We start from the raw sequence: 26,082 nt of genomic DNA, 5'->3' as shown, positions 1-26,082 counted from the left end.
AATACTTTGTAAGTAGATGCAGCAAACCTATTCTGATGTGAATTCACAACAAGGAATTGCCATTTTAAGTTAGATAATCCCATTTGACTGAACAAAAGGAGGGAAAAGGAGGAATATGCAGATTTCTTTGGTATTAATCAGACTACTGTGAAGTACCTTGAATCTGCACTAGCATGCTAACACAGAAAAGATCACATTTCACTGACAAAATCAGAAACAAAGAAAATTAGAAGAAATGTTGCTTGTTCTGTTTCCAGACATAGCCTAAATCCTCCTTTTAAGCTACATTTCCTAGAGTATTTTATGAAAAACACTGCAGGTTGTGTTTACTGGACAGATACACATATTAGAGGACGGATAACAACAATAAAAAAATACATTAAAGATTTTTCCATTTATTCCTGTTTAAGAGCAGCTTAAACAAAGGCTCCACAAATGCAGTAATACATTCATTCACTAACCAGCAAGTTCCCTCTGCATCTCTGAAATGCACACCCACCAAAATAAATAATGAACACTTCCAAGAGCGTGACCACTCCAAATCTACACAGCCTGAAGAAAACATATCAAACTTACCATAACCAATATCACAAACCTAAACAGAGTTCTAGTTCCTTACTAGTTATTAACTTCAACTGTGTAAATTGATCTTTTTAATCATTCAGAACCAGCTAAAATCATGATCTCCAGCTTCACCAAGTGGCACCAACTTTCAGAAACAGGTGCTAAATTACCCACAGTCAGCAGACTCATCTTACATACATTCATCCTGTGTATTTCCTGTGCTTTAATTTTCCTTTTCTTTGTTCATGTCCTGTGGCCAGCTGCCTCCTGATCCAAAGTGATATACCAGCACGTGTTACAACTATGATCATAAAAAGTTTCTGCTGGAGCACGGAACTTTCCCAGAGGATTCAGTTGAGGAGATTTCTGTAGCGTTGCTTATCCTGGGAAGGAGGTGTGGGGGGATTGTGTTTTTTTAATATATTGTGTGCTTTAGAATGTGTTTCCCCAAACAATATTTTTCAAATGCATTTTTTAATAAATGTCCATGTCTGTATTCCTGGCACACAATATGTTAAAAAAGGGGGACTTACCTGAACCCCTATGGTCTGGTTCCATGCTCCAGTACAGTATCCAGAGAAGCTGTGATGTAACAACAATGTGCATATTGGGGCTTTATATCACTGTGGAAGCTGGCTGAATGCAGCATAGGTCAGTGCCACAGGACCTGAAAGAAGGAAAACAAAGCATGCTTTTAGGCATTAATATGCTGAACACCCACCTCTCAAAGCAGGAAATAGGGGCAAACTGAAGAAAAAAATGCAGTTATCTATGCAGGTCCACTGAAAGGAACACTATTTCATGCAATTCTCATATAAGCATGAGAAATAAATGGTTAAGAAATTACAGAGGAGGTGGAGAAGAATCTAAAAGGGACTACAAATATAACTCCCACACAGTGTTTTGAAAACATCTCTCTCTCTTTGCCCTGTTTCCATGGAATGGCTGAAATTACGTTCTGATACCACCCCCTGTTCCGAAGGCACTCACAGTCTTTGCAAAGCACCTCTCCACTGCAGTGCCTCAGGATTCTGCAGTGTCACTCCTCTTCTCCCTGGCTCTCTGCAAAGTGAAGTCATAGGAATGGATCAGCCAACCTGACTTCTCACTACCCTGCCCAGAATCCTTTGTGAACTGAAATGAGTCATCGCTCTGAAAAAATCCACAGCGCAATGTTCCAGGTTTCTCCCTGTGTCTGCGCTGGCTTCTTTGTCTTTGAAATGAAGTGCCTATGCTTCTGGAACAGTGCCCAGCTGCATTGTACAGGATAACAAGCCAGCCTTCTCATTAAGTGGACAAGAAAGCTATTTACATGCATTAGCACAGACAAGTTAAAGCTTTAACCCTCTAGTCAAGATAAAAAAAATCACCCTTAACATATCTTCTTGATGTAATGCACAACTCCCCCTATACACAGAAACATAAATGCACAGACATACATGGGCATACAGATACTTACACAGAGCAGTATTTTCTTTAACTATTCACTATTTTTCATGACACTTACCAGTTTTAGGTCTATTAATTAAAAAGAATGATTTACTCTCTTTTGTCAGTCCTGAAGAATGCTGCAGATCTAAATGTAACAAGCAGCTCTGCTGTACACTAGATCAAAGTTGTGCTGCTGTGAACTGTTAATCAAAAAATTAGAAGCAGTGGACAAGTTCTTGTAAGCTTATTTTTCATTATCCCATTCACCATTTGGGCTTAAAACAAAGTGAGCCCTGAAACCATGCCAGACAGAAAATGTCAAACTGTTCCAAGAGCCGAGGGCCAGCAGAGCTGCTTCAGCTTCTGCTACCACTGACAAAGAAGGTAATGCTCAGAACGAGGTCACTGTGTCAGGATCTCACTCCCAGTGCTAGGTTTTCTTTTACTTGGTGAGGATATGCTAAGGTAAAGTATCAGGAAGACACAGAAGAAATAGGAATAGTGTACAAGATGAGAGACAGATGCTGCTGTTTCAGAGGAACATTTTTAGTTGTTCTGAGATATTATTTTAAAAGAAGGTAACACTTAAAATTGACTTTACTGTAAAAGAACTATTTCTAGTCATGACCTAACCATCAAAATCAGACCAATATGCCAAAATGGAGGTGCAAAAGGAAAAAGGAAGTTTTGCTACAAAGCACCTCTTTAAAGGTTCCTACATTCCATGCATTCTGAAATGGTTTGAAGCAAAGAAGGCACATAATCCACAGAACTTTGAAACACAGGACTTTAGGACTCACCTGTGCTATGCTGGAACAGGCAGCTCCCCTATGTGTTTCACCAAATGAACACACCAGGTGCTTAGGACTGAATGAAATACATAAGTCACTACCACCCTGGCCCTTCAAAAAACCCTGGCAGTGAAAGAATCCAACCAAGCCTTAAACAGGTCTGTGTGTTTCAAGAGGACAAGTAAATAGCTGGGTTATACAGCTACAGTTTGTTATATGAACAAACATCACTTTTGGCCCCAGGTCTGTGGGGGTTGTTGAGCAGCAAAGCCATACACATCGATTGACAAGTGTACCACACCAGTAGTTACACAGTAGCCATAATCTCAACATTAAAAGCTGGGGGCTTGCTATACGCACAGTCAACAATTTTTGTGTTCCCTGAAAGGCCTCCTTCCAGCAAATCTTCCTTCAGCTTTACAGAATTTTTGCCTTCACTGGAGCTGCAGCATCAGCCACAACACCTCTATTGAATCCAACTTGACATTTACAATGTTTTGGGTCCCCTAGGATTGTCCTTCAGCAACTCTGGTTGTCTACTAAGTACACGCCCACTTTACAGCAACAAAACCCATCCCATGAAAAAAAATTTAAAAAGTGAATTAGAACAAGCACTTATTGAAAGTAAAAACAACAGTTCCAATCTCCTTCCCCTTTGCACCAGACAACTGCCATGCAAAGCTAAATGGGCTCATGCATGCAGCACTGTTTTCACAGACATGCACAAGTTCTTGCTGCAGCAGTCTTGCAACTAACAGCAAAGTTAAAACACTGTCAGAAGAAAGCTAAAGGTAATACTGCAGCCTAAATAGCTTTTCTCTCTACCAAATTTCTGTAGCACTTGAATCCATATTATATGCTCAGGACCAACTCAAGTATTCTGAACAGACTAATACAACTGCAAGCTCTTTCAGTGAGACGATTCCTCTTGTATGTGTGATGCCTATAGATACCTGGAATGCACCAAGCATGCATAGACATCTTGTGTGCATGCACCTAGGCATGCCTTTACTCAAATTCCTCAGTTTACAGCACTGTTACACAGCCCTTTAAGCAGTATTAACAACAACAAGAAATACCTGATACCTCAAGCATAGCAGAGAGCAAAAGTGAGAGACCAGCAGTGGGGAAAATATAAATGAGAATGTTTAGAAGAGCTGAAGTTGATGGACAAACCAGTGCTGCCATCATCAGTGATGTCCCAGGACATGGCCTCACAGGAGGAAGCCCTAGCCAAAATCCCACATGCACTCCCCAACCAGGGCAGGTGCTCTGTTCCTCCATTCCACATCTCCCCCTGTAGCTCGACGGAGGTTGGTACTAAAACAAAAGCTGCCTTACTGATAGCATACAGCACAAATACACCACATGCTTCTCTCTGTATAACTCCATGCATGCATGTGCATCCAAACAGACCAGTACAAAATGCAGTATAGCTTAACATCAATCTTCATCACACACTGAGGAAGCAGATGATGTAAAAATCCCAATTTCTTTGTTTGCACACACTCCTTTGTCAAACTCTACATTAGCTTGCATGTATCCCTCAGTCTTCCCAAGTTGGGGCCTGGGATTCCCCTCCTTTGCCACAGCCCTTTCCCGATCACTAGAGGGAAACTCAAGAGAAGGAAAGGAATATGCTAAAATGGGGATACACACACACAGACCCACACCCATGGTAACACATGAGAGAAAATAAAAAAGCTTAAAAAAGAACATGCTCAAAAGAAGCCAAGAAGGTTATCAAGAGTGCAAGTCCATCTTGCCTGTACCAGTTACCCAAATTTCAGAGGCTAAAATCAGCTATCAGTGCTCAGCAACTGTAGCTGCAGAGACCATAATCATCTACCACAGGATCATAGAATACTCTGAGTTGGAAGGAACCCACAAGGATCATCAAGTCCAACACTAGTAAACAGCTCATAAACAGACCAAACCTGCAACCTTGGTGTTTTTAGAACCATGTTCCAACCAACTGAGCTAATTTCAGTGTTGGTCATCATGATCAGCTCCACAAGAAGGAATTTCACAAAGCAGGAACCACCCAGACACTACACTAGGAACACAGCCCAGGAATCCTGTGGTCTCAGAAGAAACCAGATTGAGGAACATCAGAAAGATACCAACTTACACTTCCATTTCTTTAGGAAATCTCTTAATACAAGAAATTCTGACATATTAGTGCTCCACTAACAACAACTTACTTGCAGTATGCTAATAAGTTCCACTTGACTTACCTGAACAAATCTCCTGGTTCTTTAAGAAATCACAAGAGGAAACATGATCAGGGTATTAAGTTCACTAAGATCTCAATAAGTAAAGCCCATCTGTTTCTGTGCTAGCTGTCTAGGAGCTAAATATCCTTCCTCTTTTTTTTTTCCTTACTCCTGCTGCTTACACGCCAGTTTATTAGCAGAGAACACACCTCCTCTCCTTCAGATCTCAGTGCATTGGCCTTTAAAAATCATACTCTTCTAGAGTTCTTTTCTATGTCTGCCCTTCCTGTCCCTTTAATCCTGTTAGAGGACTCCTCTACATTTACTCGAACTTACATAACTTTCCTTTAAAAGAAACAACCAGAATTCTACACCATATTCTAGCGTTCCAGCTAACCTCCCACCTGAATGGGAAATTGCAATTTCCTTACTTTTAGTAGAAATACCCTACTTTATACCCTGCTTTTTCCCCCACAGCTGTATTTTACTGGGGGCTCACTGCCACCCTACAACTGAGCAAGCAGTTCCAGTTAACCTTTTTATGCTGACTGCAAGTGAGTTTGAAGCAAATATTTCTAGGTTTGACTCCCAAGACCACGATCTTCAACAGCTCGCTCTGTGGATATGATTAAGGATCTTTGATCATCCCGTTTTTCTCAGCTGTTAGCCATTTTTAAGCATCTTTGCTTACTGAATTCTAAAATAGAATCTCAAAACCTAGGACCAAAACCAAACAATGCTTTAAGTGTTACCTAATGCAGGACAGAATCATTATCCAGTGTGACACTTGCTAATACAACCAGCCAGGAAACAGCATTTGAATGAAAACATCAAGTCTTAACGGGAGAACCAAGGCAACTGTCCCTCCCTCAAAATGCCCACTAGGTAAAACAATTGTGTCTTTTTAGAATTCAACTACTAAATGAGTCTTCTTTAAATTATAGCTCACTGGAAAGTATGTGATATTTTAAACCACACAGAAGAATTCTGTAACATATATATTGTCATTAGGACCACAAAATGAGATAAGAGGAGGGTTTGGGGCTTTTTCATAGAAAATCTGCTACTATCAAATTAATTTGACTCATGTTAATGCTATATTGTAATCAACCACACCAACACCCCACTCCCTCAAAAACAAAGCCTGCCTGTTCTCTGGCAGCAAACAGCAAATGCAAGGAAAGATAGAAGCATTTTAAAAATCTGACACTAGAGGAGGTTTGGCAAGAGAGAGTAAGCAAATGAGAAACAAAAGAAAGAAAACCCAACAAAGATAAACCTAGATGTTTTCTTATAGAAATTTTAAAAACACAGATAAAAATGCTCCTTTCCAAACACTTCTGAAAGCACAAAACACAGTTGTTGAAGGTCTTAACAAGATGTTCTTCACTATCCTCTTCAGTTTAGCCAGAACACATGCAGTGTGGCTGGAGATGCTGCAGCAAATATTCAGCAAGAATCTAGTCAGCAGAAAAAATTCTTGAAAGGTGAAGTGATAATTAGCAACACAACCCGAAGACATAGTGCACTCTCTCTCATTTATATTGACTGCTGTAACCATTAAAAGATTTTCAGCCCAAAGACAGTACTGTAGTGGTTACAGCTTTTCAAACCAATAGTGATGACTGGCAGATAACATCAGGTTAAAATAAGAACCTGCAACACTGAACACAAGTCCCATGGTACTGCAGCAGCCTTTAACAGCCCAGTTTTTCCTGGCTAGGAGAGAACTGATGAAAAGGCCAGGCATGGAATCAATTAACTTAGTGCCGAAGTGCTTTTAAAAAGAAAAGGTTAGATGCTCCAAAGACTTAGCAGTTGAGAGTTTACTGGGTCATTTTTTTCCCTGTAGTTGAGAGTAGAGTTTTCAATATGGCTGGAGTACCTTTAAGAAGATGTACTTTAAAGTGAAATTGAAATATTTTACACCTCAATACATGAAGAAGCTGTATTAGTATATTCTGCCCCTATGCTCTACCTGCATGAGGTAGATGCAATGACCCCTGCTTCCCACAGTGGTTCAAAATTCTTTCAAATTGTGTCCTTTGGTCTCACCTGTGTGGGGATTAGCTGTGAGGATGGGAACAAAGGAAATGCCATGGCACAACAGTTCAGCAACTCACCAAATCCTCTCCCTGCCTCATGCTCATCAATCATTTTATAGAGGAAGCATTAGAAATCCAACTGCACACATTACCACTAGTGCATATTGCACCTTAAAGGGAAATGCCCTTGTTCCAGAAACAGTTCTTTTGAGATCCTCAGGGACTGGCATATTTTGACTTTTTATCCCAATAACTATCAGCAAATGCAGCAACCAAAACCTACCTCCCCAAATAAATGACAGTACCTGGAACCAGGCGTTCCCACAATTAAACAACTCACTGGATGAAACATTTCCTCCTGTCCATTTCACAAATCTTTTACTTTTGAATTTTACTGAGCATTTATTTACAGGAAGCAGTAAACTAAAACCTACAACAGACATTTTACTACTTTTTAAACAGCAATACATCTCTACCTGCTGCTCTACCATTTTAAAATGAAATCTCAGAAATCTGAAAATTGCCTTGTACAGGAGCCATAAAACCATAGTATCCAAAAGGATAAAATTACCAATTTCACAGAGCAACCTCTCTTGTATGACTTCTTACGTACCTCCTCATTTATAGCCGTAAGTTTAGACTTTTAATTACCACTCCTGACTCATCTAACGCATTCCTCGACTCCAGCAACACGCAGAGACCATGCTCCTAAAAAAGCACAAAACTTAACCAATTTAAGCACTATTTTGTCAGTGCCCACTGCACTGCTTTATCCTACAGTGCTGATGTCACTACTCTGCAGAATTGCTCAGCTGTTTCACTCAGCTGTCGCTAGTCTCTTCTGAAATCCTCCTCAGCAGTCTTAATGAACCTGAACAACTGCGACTGACAGACAGGGTTACCACTTCATTATACATTCCATCCTTCAGATTTTTTGTATAGCTATTAAACCCCAAACATTTGGTATTGATCCCTGCTGCACAAAGCACCATTAACCATTTATAGGGCCCAGAAGGGGCCATCCTTCTTTTTTCTCCTCTCCACACTAAACTGAGCTTGACAAGACTCTTCTTTTGGACTTCCACCAAGCATTTATAAAGCACTAGAGCGTGGAGTTCTTGTGCTCCCTGAGTGTCGCTATGACCCAGTTTTCTGAAAGATGAGAGCACATAAAAATAGTTGTCTCTTTGCCCTCTTATTCAGTATAGAGAGACCTAAACTAGGATATCAAGGCTAGATTCCTGAGATGATCTCAGGAGCTGATGATGATCTCACCTTCAACTGAACTTAACCAAAAGGCTAGCAAAAGGAGAATCAAGATAACTTCTTTAACAAATTTCACAAGCAAACACAGGACACAGTGAGAAAAAAATAATGTACCAAAAAAGGTTGAGATCAAAGCATAGAGGATACATAAACCCAAACTCTGAATTACTACATTTTACGCCATAGCAAGATAGTTATTTTCTAACACACATTAAAACAACAAAATAAGTCTTTCCTTATATCTTGTCACCATGTTGTAATTTCTTACTCTTGGCCATTAAGAAAAAACTCCTTATAGTTACCATCGTATTCTTTCACCAAGCAATCTCCACAGGCAGTACTTTAACTCACCCAGATCTTACTGGCCTCCCTACTTAGGTGAAAACCTAAGTTAGGTTTTAGTTAGGTCAGAACCAGAGCTTCAGAAGGCTCTCTGCTGCAAAAGCACTTCTGATTATCAGTAAACACAGCACTGCACATGGTGAAGGGGATGGTACATGCTCCTCTCTCACCTGGCCACCCCCTTTGTGAGGCTGGAACTGCGGCACAGAGCAGCCCTCAGACACTCCTACAGGGGATGCACTTTTTGAAACCCCTGCTGTTCTTCCTATCTGACTAGCTACAAGCTTTAGAGAGTTGATACAGAGGCTACCTAAGGAAAAACCTAGGCTATAAAGATTGAATTAGCAGCAGAAGAAGACAGGAGAGAAAAACAAGAAACAGTATAAGAAAGAAAGAACACAGGAAAGGTTAAAAGGAAATGTGAGGAATGAGCTGATTTTTGTTTTATTCCTAAAGCAAACAATGCAGCATATGAAATGTTACTTCTGAAAGAAGACTTGTTAAAAGAATCTAAATGCTTAGCAGGGCTAAATGGATGCAGAAATAATAAACAAATGGTAAAAAATAGAATTAGTACCTCCAGCTGTAGGAAGGCTGGGGAAAAAATAAGGATCTACAGGATTGCTGGAATAAGCAAAGTGAGAATGGCTGTGTGTATCAGTGAAGAAATAAGTGAGCAAAGGACAGTTGTTTTGTGACAGCTGATCTGCATGTGCTTTGCATCCACTTGGTGCTTGCCTTTGTTTTGTTTTCTGGGCTGACCTTCACCCCCTGCCACACAAAGGATTCAGAGAAAGCCTCCACTCAAAGTCTCAATTAAAATCCCGAAAGAACAAATGTTATCTTGTGCTGCAGACCCAAGCCCGAGCCCAGGTGCCAATGACCCAGGAAAGGCAGCATCCCCAGCAGAGCACCAAGCACCTGCCAAGGGTACCTACATATTACTACGCTGCCTTGGAAAGAGCCCTCCTCCCCTCCCAGTGCCTGGAACAGGCAGAATAGCTAAAAAGAAACATTTAGCTTCATATCCAAAAAGCTGCTTCTAAGCTTTTATGATGAAAGATCAAAGCTAGTGGAAAGGTGGGAGCTTACAGGACAGTAAAAAAAGTTGAGAGTAAATTAGTAGTGTGCATGCTAATAAGACACACATACAACACCACTAAGGGAGCATGTTAATGGTTTGGGTAGTTTGAACAGAAACATGTGAAAGCAGTTCAGCATGTCATCACCAATACTGTCTTTAGAAGTGTTCTGCTGCATTCTGAGCAGCTCTTAAAAGCACACATGCACGTGTAGTTTCATAAAAAGATGGTGTAATCCACAAGAACTTGAAAATGTGAGGCTACCCAAAGGGTGTCCTGCATGGTCTGCAAAGCCTATGCATAATGCATGAGAATTTTTGCTTTAAACTGTGGTATTTCATTTCTGGTACTGCATTTGACTGAGTTATTCCAACATGGATTTGTTATGCAGTATCCAGTTTGATACAAGCTCGGAACATAATTTGAAGAACACCTGTGTAACGGGGATAAGATGGAAAATGACCTCAGGACTTTGGTCTAAAAGACTAATTTACTGTCAGAACCATCTTGGTGTAACTATACCTACATAAATAGCCATTTATTTTGGAGTAAGAGTATTTTGTTTAACCTGATTTAGTTTGTAAAACTTCCAGAAGTTTTATCAATGCAGTTGGTAGTACATGCACAATCCTGCTAAATTCATCTGCATGACCTGTTGTATCATGCACAAAAAGGTGAAATTTAAAAATTGAATAAACAATAGTAAAAATAAAATACTAATTTTGTTACAGGAAAGCATATATCTTCCTGTTGTTCAATCATATGATCATGATGCATTCAAAAACTAAATGTTTAAACAAAGGAATTAACTTTCGACTAGTGTTTTTTTTCTAGGTTCTGATAGCTTCAGTCTTCAAGAGTACATAGCCATTGACATTTAGAGTTGCAAGTACTATTTCTGTAAAATCTTCCTGTTATAGGAAAAGGCAGAGATAGTAAGGGAGGCAAATGTGGCTTCTATTGCCATATGTTGTTTCTAATAGTCGCAGCTTGAGTTTCAAACCTGATGTGGGTTTTCATTTCCCTTTATCTCCATTGAGTGCTGCTGTACTATCAGTACTTCTTAAAATCAAGACTTACTAAGAGTGCCTAATTTTAGGCACTCATTTCTGGAACATGGCACAGAAGCTTACACTCAAATGTAAAAAGAATCCAGGCATGTAAGGTATCTGGAAATACCTGAAAGTCTTGGACACTTCTCCTTCATACTTCAGTTTACAAACAAGAGCCTAAAAGTCTACTTCAGGGCATAGAGGTTTGTATGTGATTTACATGTCTTTTGCCTTGCTCCTGACAAACATTTTTTGATGGAAGTTTTGATGTAATTAGTGTTTCCAAGAAAAGTTTGGGGGTTACAAAATTATATTCTTAAGGTACACAGAGTAAGTAGTTCTTGCTTTAGAGAGTACAGTTCTGGTATTCTTCATATCTTTGGAGACTGAGGATACAAAAGCTGAGTGCAGCTTCCCAGTGACAGTTTTCTTCCTGATAACATCTTCCAAGGGCAAAAATAACCTTGAAAACATAATCACCGCATATTTTCCCCTCTCACACTGCCTCTGATTGTCTCATTCATCACCTAGGTAGACAGACATTATGCAGTTCTGTTTGCCAGATACTGCTCCTTAGGAAGCACTTGCACAATACCAAAAGGATATAAACTGCCCCCAGGCCTCCAGAGTGGGTCATCTTCAACTATGGCTTCCACCAACAGTGAAGTCACAGTGTTGGCTTTCTGATATCACAGCATTCTCTGTAGCAACAGCCTATGAGGTCACAAATAAAGGATTATCACTTTGTTGCAGGATTAAGGGAGCTAAGAAGCTGGTCTGTCAGAAGATGGGTTTTATTCCAAATAATGGGCATTAAGAGAATGCTGAAAATAAATGGGCTGTAAATTGTCTTTGTCTGGCATGCACCCTTTTTTCGATAATACTGTAAAATAAGATATTGCTTTCATTAACAGCTCCTAAGTAATGGAATAAACTGCAGGCTACCTCCTGAGCTATTACATGGGAGATGAATTCTGAAACTTTTATACCTTTGGACTCCTCAGTCATTTGATTTTGCAAGCATAGACATCAGTCAGACCACTCTCCTCCAGGGTCTGCTGGTTAGTTTATTCACAAGTGTTCAAAGCTAGTAATAAGTTTCAGAAAGTGACTAGAAAAAAAATACAAAAGGAAGTCTAGAAATATCTGCTTGGGGAAGGAGGGATAAAAGGAAGGGTGATACCAGGTGACAACAGACACCTACATTATTCACAGAAATCCTATGGCCCATGCATGCCTACAGATGCAGATTTTTCCCATATTTTTGAATTACTCACTTTTCTAGATGCCTGGCAACTCAGGCTGCCTGATGTCTGGAAACTAGCTACTATATGCATATAGTCTAATCTCACATGAGCAGCAGGTCCAACACATCAGGTGTACTATGTATGCATAATTTATCCCTCAGGGACTGTCCCAGATTTTAAGATTAAGATCTAAAAGTCGTAGAACAGACTGGCTCACAATCTTCAGTCTGACCTGTGGTGCAAGCAATTGTACAATGTGAGAGTATCTTGCAACTTCAGGAAGAATCTTTACTAAGGCCCTACAGGAGCTGGAGGGGGAGATTCTTCCAGCACTATGAGTGTAGGCACTAATACCAATTTCTGTTCTAGAACTGGAAGAAAACATTGGACAGATTTGCAGTAGCTGATCAAGGCTTTACCTGGAGTCTCACCCATAAGTCTGGAAAATTTATATTTCTATTTTGCAGCAGGACAACTATTAAAAACGTTGAGAGAAAAAACAACACAGACGACTGACGAGATGCTTCAGTGTGCTTTAAATAGGCTTTGAAATTTTGCAACCTATTTAAAAACGTTGTTTCTTTTGCCCTCCAGCACTAGCAATAAAGAACCTCAAAGGAAGTGCTTAGGTAGACCAGACTTACTCGCTTTGCCACTAAGCTCTGCAGCTTCCTAGGGCTGAGCCGTGCCGTGAGACACGATCCCCGCGCTCAGCCGCACTGAGCGCTGCCAGCGCTGGGGGCGCCGCGGCCGCCTCCGTGCACCGGAACGCTGCAGAGACGCTGGGCCGCTACCGGCACCGGCACCGGCACCTGCCAGCGCCCCGCTGCAGCCAGGCCAGGCTAATGCCGAGCACCGGGCAAGGCACCATCCGCGCCTGCCGGGGGAAGCGCTGCCCCGCCGGTACAGCCCGCCCGCCGGTACAGGCGGGAGCGCGGCGCAGCCTCCCAGCGCCCCGCGCTGCTGACGAAGCTTTTATCGCGCAGCAAAGCGGGCAACCGACCCGAATGGCCAAGGACCGCCCATGCCAGCCCGGCGGCTCCCCGGTACCGGGACGCGGCACCTACCGAGCGGTACCTACCGAGCGGCACCTCCGGCAGCGGCCAGGCGCGACTGCCCGCCCTCCGCCGCGGCAGCGCGGGGCCAGGCCCCCACAGCTCCCATCCCGAACCCATCCCCGAAAGCTGCCAACGCTTCAGGGCCCCGAAACACGGAGAAAAAGCAATATGCGCCTAGTCGGAAGATGGGACGTTACTCCCACCCTTGCACGACATTTTCTACCAAAAGCCAGCAGAGTGTTCTCCCCTAGCAAAGGCCACCCACGCCCCAGCCATTTTGGATGCATGAGCAACTCCCACAGGACATGCAACCCCCTGCGTGCTGCTGCTTCAGAACGGCCAAAATCCCAGACAGGGAGAACTCAGAAACTAAAATAAAAGAAGGGGGGTTTTGTTGATTGGTTTCTTTGGCCTGGAGGTCGTGGGGCTTTGTGTTTTTGTTCGAGGTTGTTGATTTTACATGATGGTAAAGCAGATTTCCATCCGATTCATCTACAAGCACTCTGTCCTCACAAGAAACCCTGGGGTTGGTAATCCAAAAAAGCAGGACAAAGGGACAAAAACCCCTCTGCCTCCCTGAGGGCAGTGATGTGATGGGACGTGTGCTGCTGATGCCAGAAATAAATCTGAACAGCCACTGCGATTAAACCCACCTCCCACTTCAAAAGTACTTCAAAATACCCATCAAGTATTCTATGCAACTTTCCAATTCAACACGGCTTCAGGACTGATCCAAGGTTTTTGCTGTTTTGTTTTTAGAGTTTAAGGGGGTCAAAGGACCAACAGCAAAATGCTCCTCTCTGGCTGCTATTGAGTAGAATCTGAATCTGAACTTGTGCAAAAATTTCAGCTGATTAGTCACCTATATTTAGAAGTTACTGTCTGAAAGGGCAACCATAATGGAAACATTTTTGCACAAGAAGTGTATAAAGACCCACTGCCTCTATTTTTAATGGATGCAGAAGGTTCTATGACCAAAATATGGTTTGTCAAAACAGTGATCAGTACACATGCTGAAAACCACAGCTATAGAGCAAATCGAAAGCTAAATCAAACCACATTGTCCATCTCTCTTGGTTTCATCAAAGGCAAGAAGGAGAATAAGTTCATGAAGGCAAATCACAGGGTAACAATAGGTGCCTGCTGTGGATCCTGAGCATGAATTTGAACTTTCTCTGAACCTGGGCTGAGGGCTTTCTTCACAAGAGTAAATGCACATCTTGGTTTTTAGGGCTGGTGTATCTTATGGTCCTCAGGCATGCACATGCACAGCCTAACCACACCTAGCTGATGGATATTTACAAGAAAGCTAAAGCAGTACTACAGTCACAGTAATTCGGTGTTTGGGACACAGCTGGGCAAACACTGGTAAGACACAAGAGGTGTCTGCAGCGTGCTGTGGTCAAGAATCAGCACCATGACCTCATCTGCCTCCAGCACTCGCACAGAGGGACCGAAGATCAGACTGGCAGCCTATTAACCACTCATTCAGCTTGAATTTCAATATTCCTCTTTTTATAAGCTCATCCATTGTTTTAATTACTTAAGGAAGATGTCCAATTTGTGCTTTAGTGCACACATTAAAGCACAAATGCTTTAATTCCAAACTTTGATATACAAACTATTACTGGAGATGAGGTGAACTAAACAGAAACTTTCCACTTGAACAATGGATGAAAGAGATCAAGAAGGTAACTCAGCAGAGTAATATCAATTTTGAAAGGCAATTCCCAACCCCTCCAAGCAAGACTGAGAACTACTGGATGGAAGCATAAGTGCTAGGATCTCCCTCACCCTGCAACTACACACTGGGAATGCACACACAATATCCACAGGACCACTGGCACTGCCCTTTCATTATAAATGAAGAGCTGAGTGGAAAAAACCAACCAACCAACCCCTCTATAAATCAAATTTCCCCATGCCAGGCAGTATAAAAAAGCAAGAGCAGGTGATTCCTATGATCATGCAACCTCTGGCATACAGGAAATCCCAGGCCAAGACTCAGCACAGAAGCTACAAGTGAAGACAGTGCAAAGTTGCTTTAAGGAGCCATATGACCATACTGTGCTGAAACATTTTCTAGCCTGTACATCAATTATTTCACATAGTATTGCTTTGGCTTCTCTATTTGCCAATAATCTCCAAGACCTTTACATGCTGGCAATTGTATTTCCTTCACTAATGCCACTGACATCCACTGCTTTCTCTACAAGTCAAATATGAGGAAATGGTTCCTTGGTGGATGACAACAGCTCTGTCTGGCATTATACAAGATCTGGATGACTGGTACTGCCTGAAGGACTTCTCAGCCGAGCTCAGACAGAGCCAACATATTTCAGATACAGTGGTTATCTGTGAGGCCATGGAAGCAGTAAGATTACTTTCTCCTTGCAAGCTTCAGCTTAACATACTCATCAATTACTGTTATTTTAAAATTTCTTTTGGAAAAAGAAAAAAAAATGCTCAGAACTATTTTATCAGTTTTGGTGTTTGACCTTGGGACCAACCATCTACCTTCAGTTATTAAACATTTATGATTCCCTCTTCCCTCAAATACAGGAGGAAAAATGTGGCAATCAACTAGGGAGGACAAGCTGACTGACAGTAGCTTACAGCTAAACTAGCAACTGCTCAACCAAATTGTACCATCCACAGAAGATATGCCATGAATATTAGCTTGAGGATGATAAGCCTATAATTAATAGCCATAATTTTTATTGGCACATCTTGTTTGTATTTCAAGAAAATAACAAAATAATCTGATGGTCACGTATTTCTGCAGTATCTGAAAGCAAAGAATCCCTTAGCTTTCTCCACATACTTTCTTTTAACTGAAACCCTGGAATTATCTAATTACTATCTCCATATATAGGATTTGCCCAGATACTAAAATTCTGAAGCTGTAAGCTTACAGGTGTTTTTGCTCTTTTCTCCTTCACTGCTAAATAGGAAAGATTATGGCAAAGATTAACCAGACTAGGCACTCAATTTGTTCCAACTTCTTACCCCTCTCAGATGCTGGTTTAAAAATGTCAACCTGAACTGAACCAATGATCATCAAGTAAATTAGTTACAGCATTAACCAAATTTGAGACCCCACACTTACCAGTAAGGACTCCAGGAGTTTCTCAAACAGCAAACCTGGATTCTTCCAACCACCAGGAAAAGCTCCAGGACAGATCTAGCACACTCTACACTACTAACTCCTGCAGGCTACTTTAGTTCCTAAACAGCACCAGGAAAACAGCTTTGATTCAAAAGCAAGGGATGGTCAAGATGTTGGAAAGCTACTCAAGACATCTGTGCAGCATTCAGCGCTGTGAGTGGAATTAACAGAAATGTATCTGCATCAGTTTTTGTAGTCTGTGTTGAACACTGGGGTTCAGCAGTTACTTGACTCACATTAACAGAGCTGACCAGGTCAGAGAGAGCTCTGGCCTGCCTATACAGCTCCTAGTACATGCCATATCCTAGATATATGTTTGCCCTCCTTAGACTTCATTTATTTTGAAATTTTAAGTGTCTATAAAACCTTATTGAATAGTTTATGCAAAATGGTATCTCCCATGCCAGAAATCTTTCATTTATAAGAGAGTAATAGGGTTAAACAGGAAATAAAAAGACCAAACATACCCATCCTTGAAACACTCACATCAATGTATGACAGAAATTATGTACTTGTCTGTGCTAAAACCTGACAAGAAAATCTGGAAAATACTGTTGGATATCATAATCACTACTTCAGATGGCCTGAGGAATCCATCACCATGCTGGTGGTATTCTGTGGTACTTCTCCTTTGTCCACAGGAAATTGAAAGCCTTTGCACAGACAAGTCATCATTTGTCAAAGCATTCATCATAGATGCCTAACTGCACAACAGAGCTACCCAACCTAAAGGCTATCTATCCATTGCTGTCCTCATCCAGGCCAGGACAGCCCCCATTTATGCTTGATCTGCTCTCATGAGTTAGTGAGTTAGTTTAGGGAGCTAACCTAGCAGAAGGCTACTCCTGCCAAAAAAAAAAAAAAAAACAAAAAAAAAAACAAAAAACAAACAAAAAAAAAAACCAAAAAAAAAAAACCAAAAAAAAACCAAAAAGAGAGAAACAAACAAAAAATGCCATTGTATGCCAAACTCCAACTGGGTGCCCTGTCTGTTAAGACAGAGGAGATCCTGTCTCAGGGCAAAGTAGGAGGCGGTCTGCACAGGCAGCAGAGCCTCCTGCTCTCGGAGCTGGCAGTTATGGGTAAGAACTGCTCAGTTATCACAAAATGGCACAGTAATATGGCCACTCATCACTAAAATGACTGACACAGTCACCATCCTGACAGGAGGTCCATGTGACAGCTGGAATTTTCAAAGGGCTTTAAAAAGGCTTACAAAATTCCATTCATTTTCATGGCATCCGGGTTCAGGTCTGTCAGCACTGGTTTCAACTACAAAGAGCTAGTTTTGCAAAAGCAAGCTTTGTTTGTCATATCCAGCAGACCATCAAGACTTAAACAAAGTATGGACATGCAGCTGGAATAAACAAGGAAATAAGTAGCAAGCACACTTTCCAAGAATATGTTTAAAAATAATGCTGTTCTTACAGAAACAGCATGTACCCATTTTCATCAGTAGTTCCAAAGATCTGGTAAAAACCATCATTTGCAATAACTGAGCTTCCCAAGGAATATGGTCTATTAGACATCAGATTTTGACCATTCTAGTGGAATGTAACATGCAGAAGACAGGAAGGATCCTGCATTTCTCCATCCACTGCTGCAATATCTTCCCAAAACACAGATGACATAGTCACAAAGAATGGCAGACATCCTACTGTGTAGAATACAATTCCACTGATATTAAATTGTATTAGAAAACCACACTTTTTTACATATTAATTTTAGAAAGAGGGAGAAATATTTTGACAAATGTCAGAACTTCCTGTTCCGGCATTCCTGCAAGAAATGTTTCTTTCTCTCCCTTCAAATTAGTTTGTTCTAAAAGACTGCATTAGGTAGAGCAATATTTAAAACATTTAAACAGTCAGATTTGAAACAAACCAGTCTGATCCTGCTGGAATTAAGTGTTCTATGTGATCTAAAAATACTGGGTTTTGGATTTTCTTACACATGAAATCTGTCTACTTTGGAGCTCTGTTTCAAATCAGAAAACAATTTCCTTAGAATCCCAAAACCTCCACAAAATAGAGCCTCTGTCTACTAGTCAACAGTATGCAAGCCTCAAATTTTACAAAACAAGTTTCAACATATGTCCTTACAAGAACATCCAGTATCATGTATTTCCTCATGTGAAACTTGAGAATCTTAACACATTCGTTTAAAATGAAAACTTTCATTTAGTCTGAGCTGGATTGAAGCGTTTTTGCCTTGTTCTGTATCTCAATCTGTGTGAGATTAATTTATCTTGTGAACACAAGTCTTGATTGACTCGCATGTGTTTATAAATATGTATGTACAATTCAGAGTAGGAAAGCAGGAACAGCATTACATCAGCCTCAACACCTGCACCATGTTGACTGAGGCAGAGAAGACTGTCTATTGTTTCTCTTCCTTATTAATGTCTGCCTTCCCAGCCTTACAAACGCCTTACTGCTCTGCCAGTAACATAAATCATGCTGACTCTCTCTAACTTGCAATTTCCACTGTGACTGGAGAGGCAGGTCTTGAAAGAGAAAAAAAAATAAAAAAAACCCCTACAATAATCTGTGAAAATATCTAACAAATATTCTAACGATTTTTATAATGACATTTGCCCCAAGTGCCCATTTGTGTGGAAAATGTTTAAATTGCTTCATTTAAAAAAAGTCTACAGTCCTAAGGGAGCTTTTAGAATTATATACAAAACATTTTCATACAGATGGAGGGCATTAAGTACTTCATGCATGCAAGAAGGAGAAAAAAAAGCTTGAAGAAATGTTACAAGAAGAAAGCAGAATATTTTAAGTCTGAGACAGAGATCTTGTTCATCACACTCACACAGAAAACAAGCTGAAAAGAAACCAAAAGGAAACAGCTGACATACTATGGAACAGATTCTCTCCAAAAACTTACTCAGCATCTAATGTGACCGTCTAAACAATCCTTCTTCTCAGTTAAAATGTAAACCTTAAAAAATACCTAATTTTTACACCACAGAAGTTTGCTACTCTTTAGGCTGAGCTATGCATTTAGGCAGAACAAATGGTAAGGATCCAAGTCAGCCAGCACTGGGGAGACACTCACCATGCGTCACCCAGAAAACAGCAGTTTCAGCAAACAGCAAATCCACACTGGAGCTGAGACCATGACAGCAGTGAGTGATGGCAGAGTCTTTTAAGAGGAACAGTGGGGACAAAATTTGGTTTAAAAATTGATCACTTATGGAAAGGTATAACGGTCACCTGCAGCAGTTGCAAGAGGTGGGACTCAAAGACCCCAAGTGCATCTACCTTCAGAATCAGGCCCCTACCAGAAGGCAGCTGTGGGAAGGATGCTAGTTGGAAAAGCATCTGAATACCTGGAAAACAGGCTACAAAGGAGCAAGCATTAAGACAAACCCCTGCAGGGCAGCAGGACTGCTTTGAAAATATTTTTTTGGAATTTCCATCTTGATTCTGAAGTGATAACATCATGCCACAAGCAAAGGAACCAGAATGGCAATGTTGTCTAGAGCATGATTTCATCCTCCCCACCTTTCAAGTTGCTTATTGGCTCCGAAGGACACTGACAAGCTTAGCAGCACAGGCTTGCTGCTGGAAGAATGTGAAGCTAGCAGGGTTTTTCAGGTCAGGCTGGAGCTAGTACAATGCTGCAGATTAAGCAACTTCCGTGAATGAGGTGGGAGTCTCGGGAGCAGACAATTTGCTCCTGGGAAGAAGATTTGGGGCACCTAACCAAGCATTTAGGTAGGAAGGGACTGCCAGCTCTCAGTTTGTTCCTACTTTGATGCTCAAGGGATCTGAAAGGGTAACCTTTCTGGAAGTGAACAAATCATACTAAGCAAAGCATTCTGTAATGCCCATTTCTAAAGTATACAAAAATACCCTGGAAAAACAAGTTTTGGTTGCATGTTCCCAAACTGTTTTAAAGATCTGCTGTGGTTTTGTCTTAAAGCTCATCAATGCTCAAAGCCCATGAAAAGCTGTCATTTTCTCACTGCTTGAGAGCATACCAAATATCAATTATACACAAGCATTGTGAAAAGAAGATCCAACTGGTGGACAGGTTCTTGAAACCTGAACACAACATCCAGACATTTTTCTGTAATTTCTGTGATCTTATGCCTGAGGTCTGCTGTCAACAGTAGATTATCCAGAAGTCTTTCTATTGCCTCTTATTGGAGCCCAGATCCTTAATAGCATCATTTAATATTCATTATCTATTACCAATATGTAAAAGAGACAAGCCCTGTGACATAATTCCTGCCTGTCACAAAGTGAAGCACCTAACACCAGCTGTTTTAAATGTCAATTTAATGATAAATAGTGTCTCACAAAACAAGGCAGACATACCACTGGAAATGTCCCCATGTTCCAAATGCCTCTCTTGTATTGGATGCATCATTCTTGTAACCTTGCAACAGTCAGGGCTATTCATTAACCAGCTATTAGCTGAAAAAAATAAAATGTCCATTAAAAAGCAGCACCAACTTTCTGAAAGTGCAGTAAACTGAGACACAGGTAAACTTTCAGAAGCAGAAAAGGATTTAGGCTAGCAACTTCATCCTGAACCTCTGCTTTATCTAACAGGATTTTGTACTTTTGTAGAAAGTTGCCACAATAATCCAGGTAAATTCTGAGCACGTGAAAAGGAAAAAAAAGAGGAAAAAAAATTATGATCCTTCAGGAATACCCCAGATGCTGCCATGCAACCTCTTCAGAAAGAGAACTCCTTATATTAGGAGTTGATTTTGTACCACCTTCTATTATAAACTCAAAGGATGCACACAATAATATATGGGTGAAAGTGATTTAAAATGTGTTTCTAATAATGCCTGAATAAGGATCTGCTTCTGGAATTATTCACACAAACTATTTCCGTTTCTTAAAGCCATTATCCCTATTCTTTGACTAACCCCCTCTGCACCTCTTTCAAAAGAAGAAAAAAAAAAAACAAAAAAAAGGAAAACCCAACAAAACCAAAAAAACAGAGAACAATTTAAATGTTTTGATGTGACAAATGCCAGACTCCAAAGCTCATAAATGTGCTCGAACAATGCATTTGAAACTCTCATCCCAGCATCTTGCATCTTCAAATAATCTCCTGAGCTCATTCAAAATGCAAGCACTTTAAATGTACAAACATGGAAAGAACCTTCCAGCTCTTGTAAAGAAGATAATGAATCACAAAGTTAACTTTTTACTTTCAAGATGACTCTCAATCATTGCTTCCGTGATTTCACTTTCAGCCTCACCCTGTCCTGATCCTGGCATGTTCTGCTCCAGAACACACAGAGAGATCAGAAAAGCTCTGCTTAAGATTCAGAAAGAAGATAAAAAGTACAGGTAACTAGAAGTGTGCTCTATCCTGCCTGAAAGGATGAGGGGAGGGCTGATAGTGATGGGGGACAGCAAAAGAGCACACAAGAGCGCACATGATATAATAAAGGGAAACGCTCTTCCAGAATGAGATGGAAAATGAAGGAAGCAGGAGTAGAGGGGGAGCAGGAAGGGATCTAAACAGTTATGAAGAAAAAATAAAGACAGTTTTTAAACTCATGAGAGAAAAAACATCTACAGCTTTACGGAAATGGATGTAATTTTTAAAATTTAAGCTGAAAGGCAAAAAACCAAAAGATTTAAAGTAAAAGGTGAGAGAGAGACCTATCCTGAGCAGGTTTCCAGTAGATGCTGACACCATGCATTATGAAGCCCTGAATTTTTAAGGGGAAGGTGTCTGGAAAATGATTTTCCTTCAAAGCAAACCGAATCTATGATCAGCACAGACCTACAAGCAAACAAGCATCAGCACCCTTGGCTACCCAGACCAAAGAGACAGAACTGACAAGCTCTTCAGCTGGCTATGGGAATGAAAGGATGGCCCTCTGTGGATGGCCATGTGAACCACTGCTAAACAGGCATCCTGAACACATTTTCCAAGCATGTTTGGATACAGGCCTCTGCTGCTGGCCTGGATAATGGCAGGACTGGAAGCAGAGTGGAATCTACAGCCTCCAAATGCTGCTCAGCACTGCTAATCACAGGATAACCTGACAGTGTGGAGAGGAAGAATTTCTGCTCAGTTTACAGCAGAAGTCAGAATTCCTCCCAGGTAGCAGCACCTTCACTTCATTCCCACAACCCACTACCCAAAGCTGATTCTCAAAAACTTTTTTGGAGATTGGAGGTTTGGTCATTTTCAGGTTTTTGTTTGTTGGTTTGGAGGGGCTGGGTAGGTTTGGGGGCTGGAGGATTGTTTTGAGGGGTTTTTTATATTTTATTTTTCTTTCTTGGTCAACTATCAGGGTGTAATTTAGGTACAAAATCAAGAAAAAAAGGGAACCAGCTCTGTGTCAGCAATCAGCTCAATATGCTGTTAATATCTACCCATAATCTCTCCCAGTCTAGGCGTGTAATCTACCTGAGAGGTAACTTAATTTTCCAGTGGTTGCCTCCATGGGTTACCAATCTCTATTGCTTGTTATACATTTAGTTACACAGGCATAACGTCTCCTGAGAATACACAACCAGGTATTACACTTCCATGAACCCCATTCTCTTCACAGTAGAGCTTGTACCTCCACACGAGGAATATAAGCTTAATTAGAAATGAGAAGCCCTATTTCCCCATGCACTAGGACATCCCTTACTTTACATATTTAAAGAATAATACAACTGAGTACAAGCAGCTAGAATTAACCTTAAAAAGTTTTGGGTTTTTTTTTCCCTTCCAGTGTTTTAACTTGTTAACAAATCAAGCTAGTTTCACAGTCTCTAGGTGTCAGTTCTCAGGAAAAAAAAAGATTAGCAAGTTATAGTCATAGCTTTTAACAGGTTCTCAAAGTTCCATAATACCTCATAAAACAAGTATCACTTACATCCCCACCACCCAGCACAGTGATGCATACTGAACACGTGCCACAACAGCGAATGCACACCATTTCCCTTACAGCACCGCCCAGTCAAGTCAAACTGACACGTGAGAATATGGTACCCCACATTTCCATTTTTTCCCTTTTCCCTTCCTTAGTGATGACAGGTATCAGGTCTGTAAACCAGCTTTGTCTTGAACAACCCTCAGGCAAACATTACCGAGTCTCTCCTTGCAGACCATGAGGGATTTGACCTGGTACTGTGGTAGGACCCTTCTGGCCCTGCTGGTAGCCACAAAGACTGGGAGGCAGACAGGCAATGCCCATTGCTCTCCCAACATCTTGGGAAAACAGGGATTAACATCAAATCAATAGAAAGAGGTGACCTAAATGATAAACAACATCCTACATCCTCACTGCTGACAGGACTATTCATTTCAGAGTGGACAGGCTCTATTGTACCAACAGTTTTCTCCATTTATATACACACACTCCCTAACACACACATGCACACACACACAGGTTCCTATTATCAAACAATGGTTGAATGATCAAAGTTTAAGAATTACTCCTATCTCTTTTTGCCTTCTTGATAGTTTTAAAACAAAAATCAATTCAATGAATGTATCATTTATAGAAATTGTTTTTAACTCAGCTGTTACACACAGGGATTAGGAAGGTAATGGCTATGCTGCAAAAAGAGGGAATAAGAGCTCCCAGGCTCCCAAAGGATGATTTCTTCCACACTACCCAAATTTCAAAGTGAGGTTTCTCTTGCACACAATAGTTAATAATCTGGATTCTTCTTTGCTGCACTATTATTTCACTGACAGAATTTAATGGCAGTATAAAATGCAGAATATTTTATTCTGCATATATTTTGCTCCTCCATCTCTTTTGCATCTTATTTCTCTTTCAGTACATAGAGTTTAAGACTTTGCAGCATTTACAATCCCTTATTTTATGTGCCCAGCACAACAGGTATCCAAGTGCAATAAAAAATAAATAAGTACAACAAGAATAGAAGGGCATTTTCTCCTCAGCAACACATCAGGCACCTGAATTCAGGTGAAGTCTCTGTACTTGTAGAGTCAAGACTTGAATTGCTGGTCATGGACAGGTCACTGACAGTATGGAGAGCAGTGCTGTGTTGGGATAGTGAGGAAGAGCCAAGTCCAAGACTTACCCAGCAGAGGTCAGGCTAAACCAAAACTTCACTGTCATTATGGGTCCTAAGAAATTGTCTCTTGGTCCTTCCCACTGTTTCCTCTCAGAATCAAACTACAATTATTTTTACAAGTATTTTTAGATACCTAAGAATTACTCTGAAAATCAATTTAAAACAGCAAAGACTTAAGTTTGTTGGACAAAATACCCTTGAAAAAGACTAAGACAAAAGCATCTGACACCAAGCATTTGAAGAACTAGAATATAATTGTTGGGCAAAACTGTATTACTTAAATGAAATAAGAATGAAAATCCACTGTAGCAACATAAACAAAACATTGTGCATGCTCTCCAAGAGTATTTGAAGCAAATTTTGTGCTGATACATAAGGCAATGCTTCTAAAAATACATATTGATTTAAGTATTCGTAATGACAAGGGGAATTACGAAGGGTCTCAAGAGTTTGGGAGTCATCTGTCCACAAAATGAGAACGAAAGCATCATGCATGTGATTTAGCATTTAGCACAAAAAGCAGAAGACAGAAAACACTTAAGACTCATGGAGATAGAATAAAGTAAGCCTGTATAATGTGCTCATATGCATGACAAAGAATCTACATAGGCCCCCACAGCTTTCAAATAAAAATGTGAAAATACTATAAAAACCCAACAAAGGAGATGCAGTGTTCAGTATCCCAGTAAGTTGCATTGAAACAAACTAAATAGTAGAGAATGTACAAAAACTGCACAGAAAAGAGAAAAAGTGCAGCATCAAACATGTCTGTGTACTTGTGATATGTACACATCCACGCAAACATGCATTACTTGTTAACTTTTCTTCTGCAGTCAACATAAGTGTTGGGGGGGAGGTCTGAAGCATGTGAATAAGATTTTAGCACAGGTAAGATGTTCAGTAATATTTCTTATGACAGTTAACACTAGAACATTGCAGACAATGCTAATTACACCCTGAATATTGTTTGAATCAAGGGGTTTGACAAATCATCCAAGACTGAGTATGGCAAGCAGCAACACTGCATTTCACAGGGGAAGACATCAGAGCTGTTACTCAGTCATTATCTTAAGGAAGCAAAGCGCCCTATGTTTGACCTAAGCAGTTGGTAGGCAGTGAGCTGTTTGTGCTTAAAATGCCTAAGTTTACAATCCAAGGCAATGGATTTTACAGTCTTTCTTTTTGCAGCACAGATACCCACACTCTAGGTTTGCTCTAGTCTCCTTTTGTTGCTGCTTACCAGAGATTGGTGGAGGCAACTTTGGATCGCCTCTGGGCCCTTCCCTTTGCCCTGCTCTGTGGTCTCAGAAAGGTTTGATCTCAACCGTCTCCCTGAAGTTGCATGCAGAAGTCTTATCCCAGAACACACCTTTTTTTTTCCTAATAGTCACCCAACTCAGAGCTTGTGCACTGTCCTCTAAAGGCATGCCTAAAACTGCTTTATGGTCTCTGTGCTCAGGACAGTTTATTTTCAAGCAGATCACAGGCTTTGAGACACAGCTCTATCCCTCTTGTTCCACATTAAGTGGACACAAGCAGTTCAAAGGTTTTCAATGACAATATTTACAGCAAAACTAGAATTGGCTTGCAGCCTACCTGTATTGAAGGGCTTTTCTGAAGGGCTGCTTTCAAGTCTTGGCTGCACAGAAAGTTTAAAAGAAAATGTCCCATCTCAAGGGAAATACCAAGTTCCTAAATCACTGCTCTATTTTTGTAGGACACAGAGTTTTATCCACATAACACATGCACAAAGCTTTCAACTCTGATTAATAAAGAAAATATGGTC

General features: G+C 40.7%; 1 protein-coding gene across 11 annotated transcripts in view; it reads right to left on the bottom strand.

The window, feature by feature from the left end:
* The window catches only part of STOX2 (storkhead box 2), a 143,998-nt gene that overhangs the window by 25,288 nt on the left and 92,628 nt on the right, over positions 1 to 26,082 (bottom strand). For 2 of the 11 annotated variants that reach the window (XM_071432175.1, XM_071432172.1), the window contains exon 2: positions 20,598 to 20,696. The exons of 4 other annotated variants lie outside the window; for them this stretch is intronic. In XM_071432175.1, coding sequence (XP_071288276.1) covers positions 20,598 to 20,682 — 85 coding nt within the window. In that variant the 5' untranslated portion in view covers positions 20,683 to 20,696. Of the gene's footprint in view, positions 1 to 758; positions 784 to 1,097; positions 1,232 to 1,285; positions 1,413 to 1,554; positions 1,699 to 13,117; positions 13,227 to 20,597; positions 20,697 to 26,082 lie in introns of those variants that run through there. 5 more of the 11 variants (XM_071432176.1, XM_071432174.1, XM_071432180.1 and 2 more) reach the window with 5 other exon arrangements.

The sequence above is a fragment of the Agelaius tricolor genome, unplaced genomic scaffold (genome assembly GCF_023055355.1).
Source record: "Agelaius tricolor isolate 1412-34295 unplaced genomic scaffold, bAgeTri1.0.p SCAF_8, whole genome shotgun sequence".
Taxonomy (NCBI): Eukaryota; Metazoa; Chordata; class Aves; order Passeriformes; family Icteridae; genus Agelaius; species Agelaius tricolor.
This window is presented reverse-complemented; position numbering and strand designations above follow the sequence as displayed.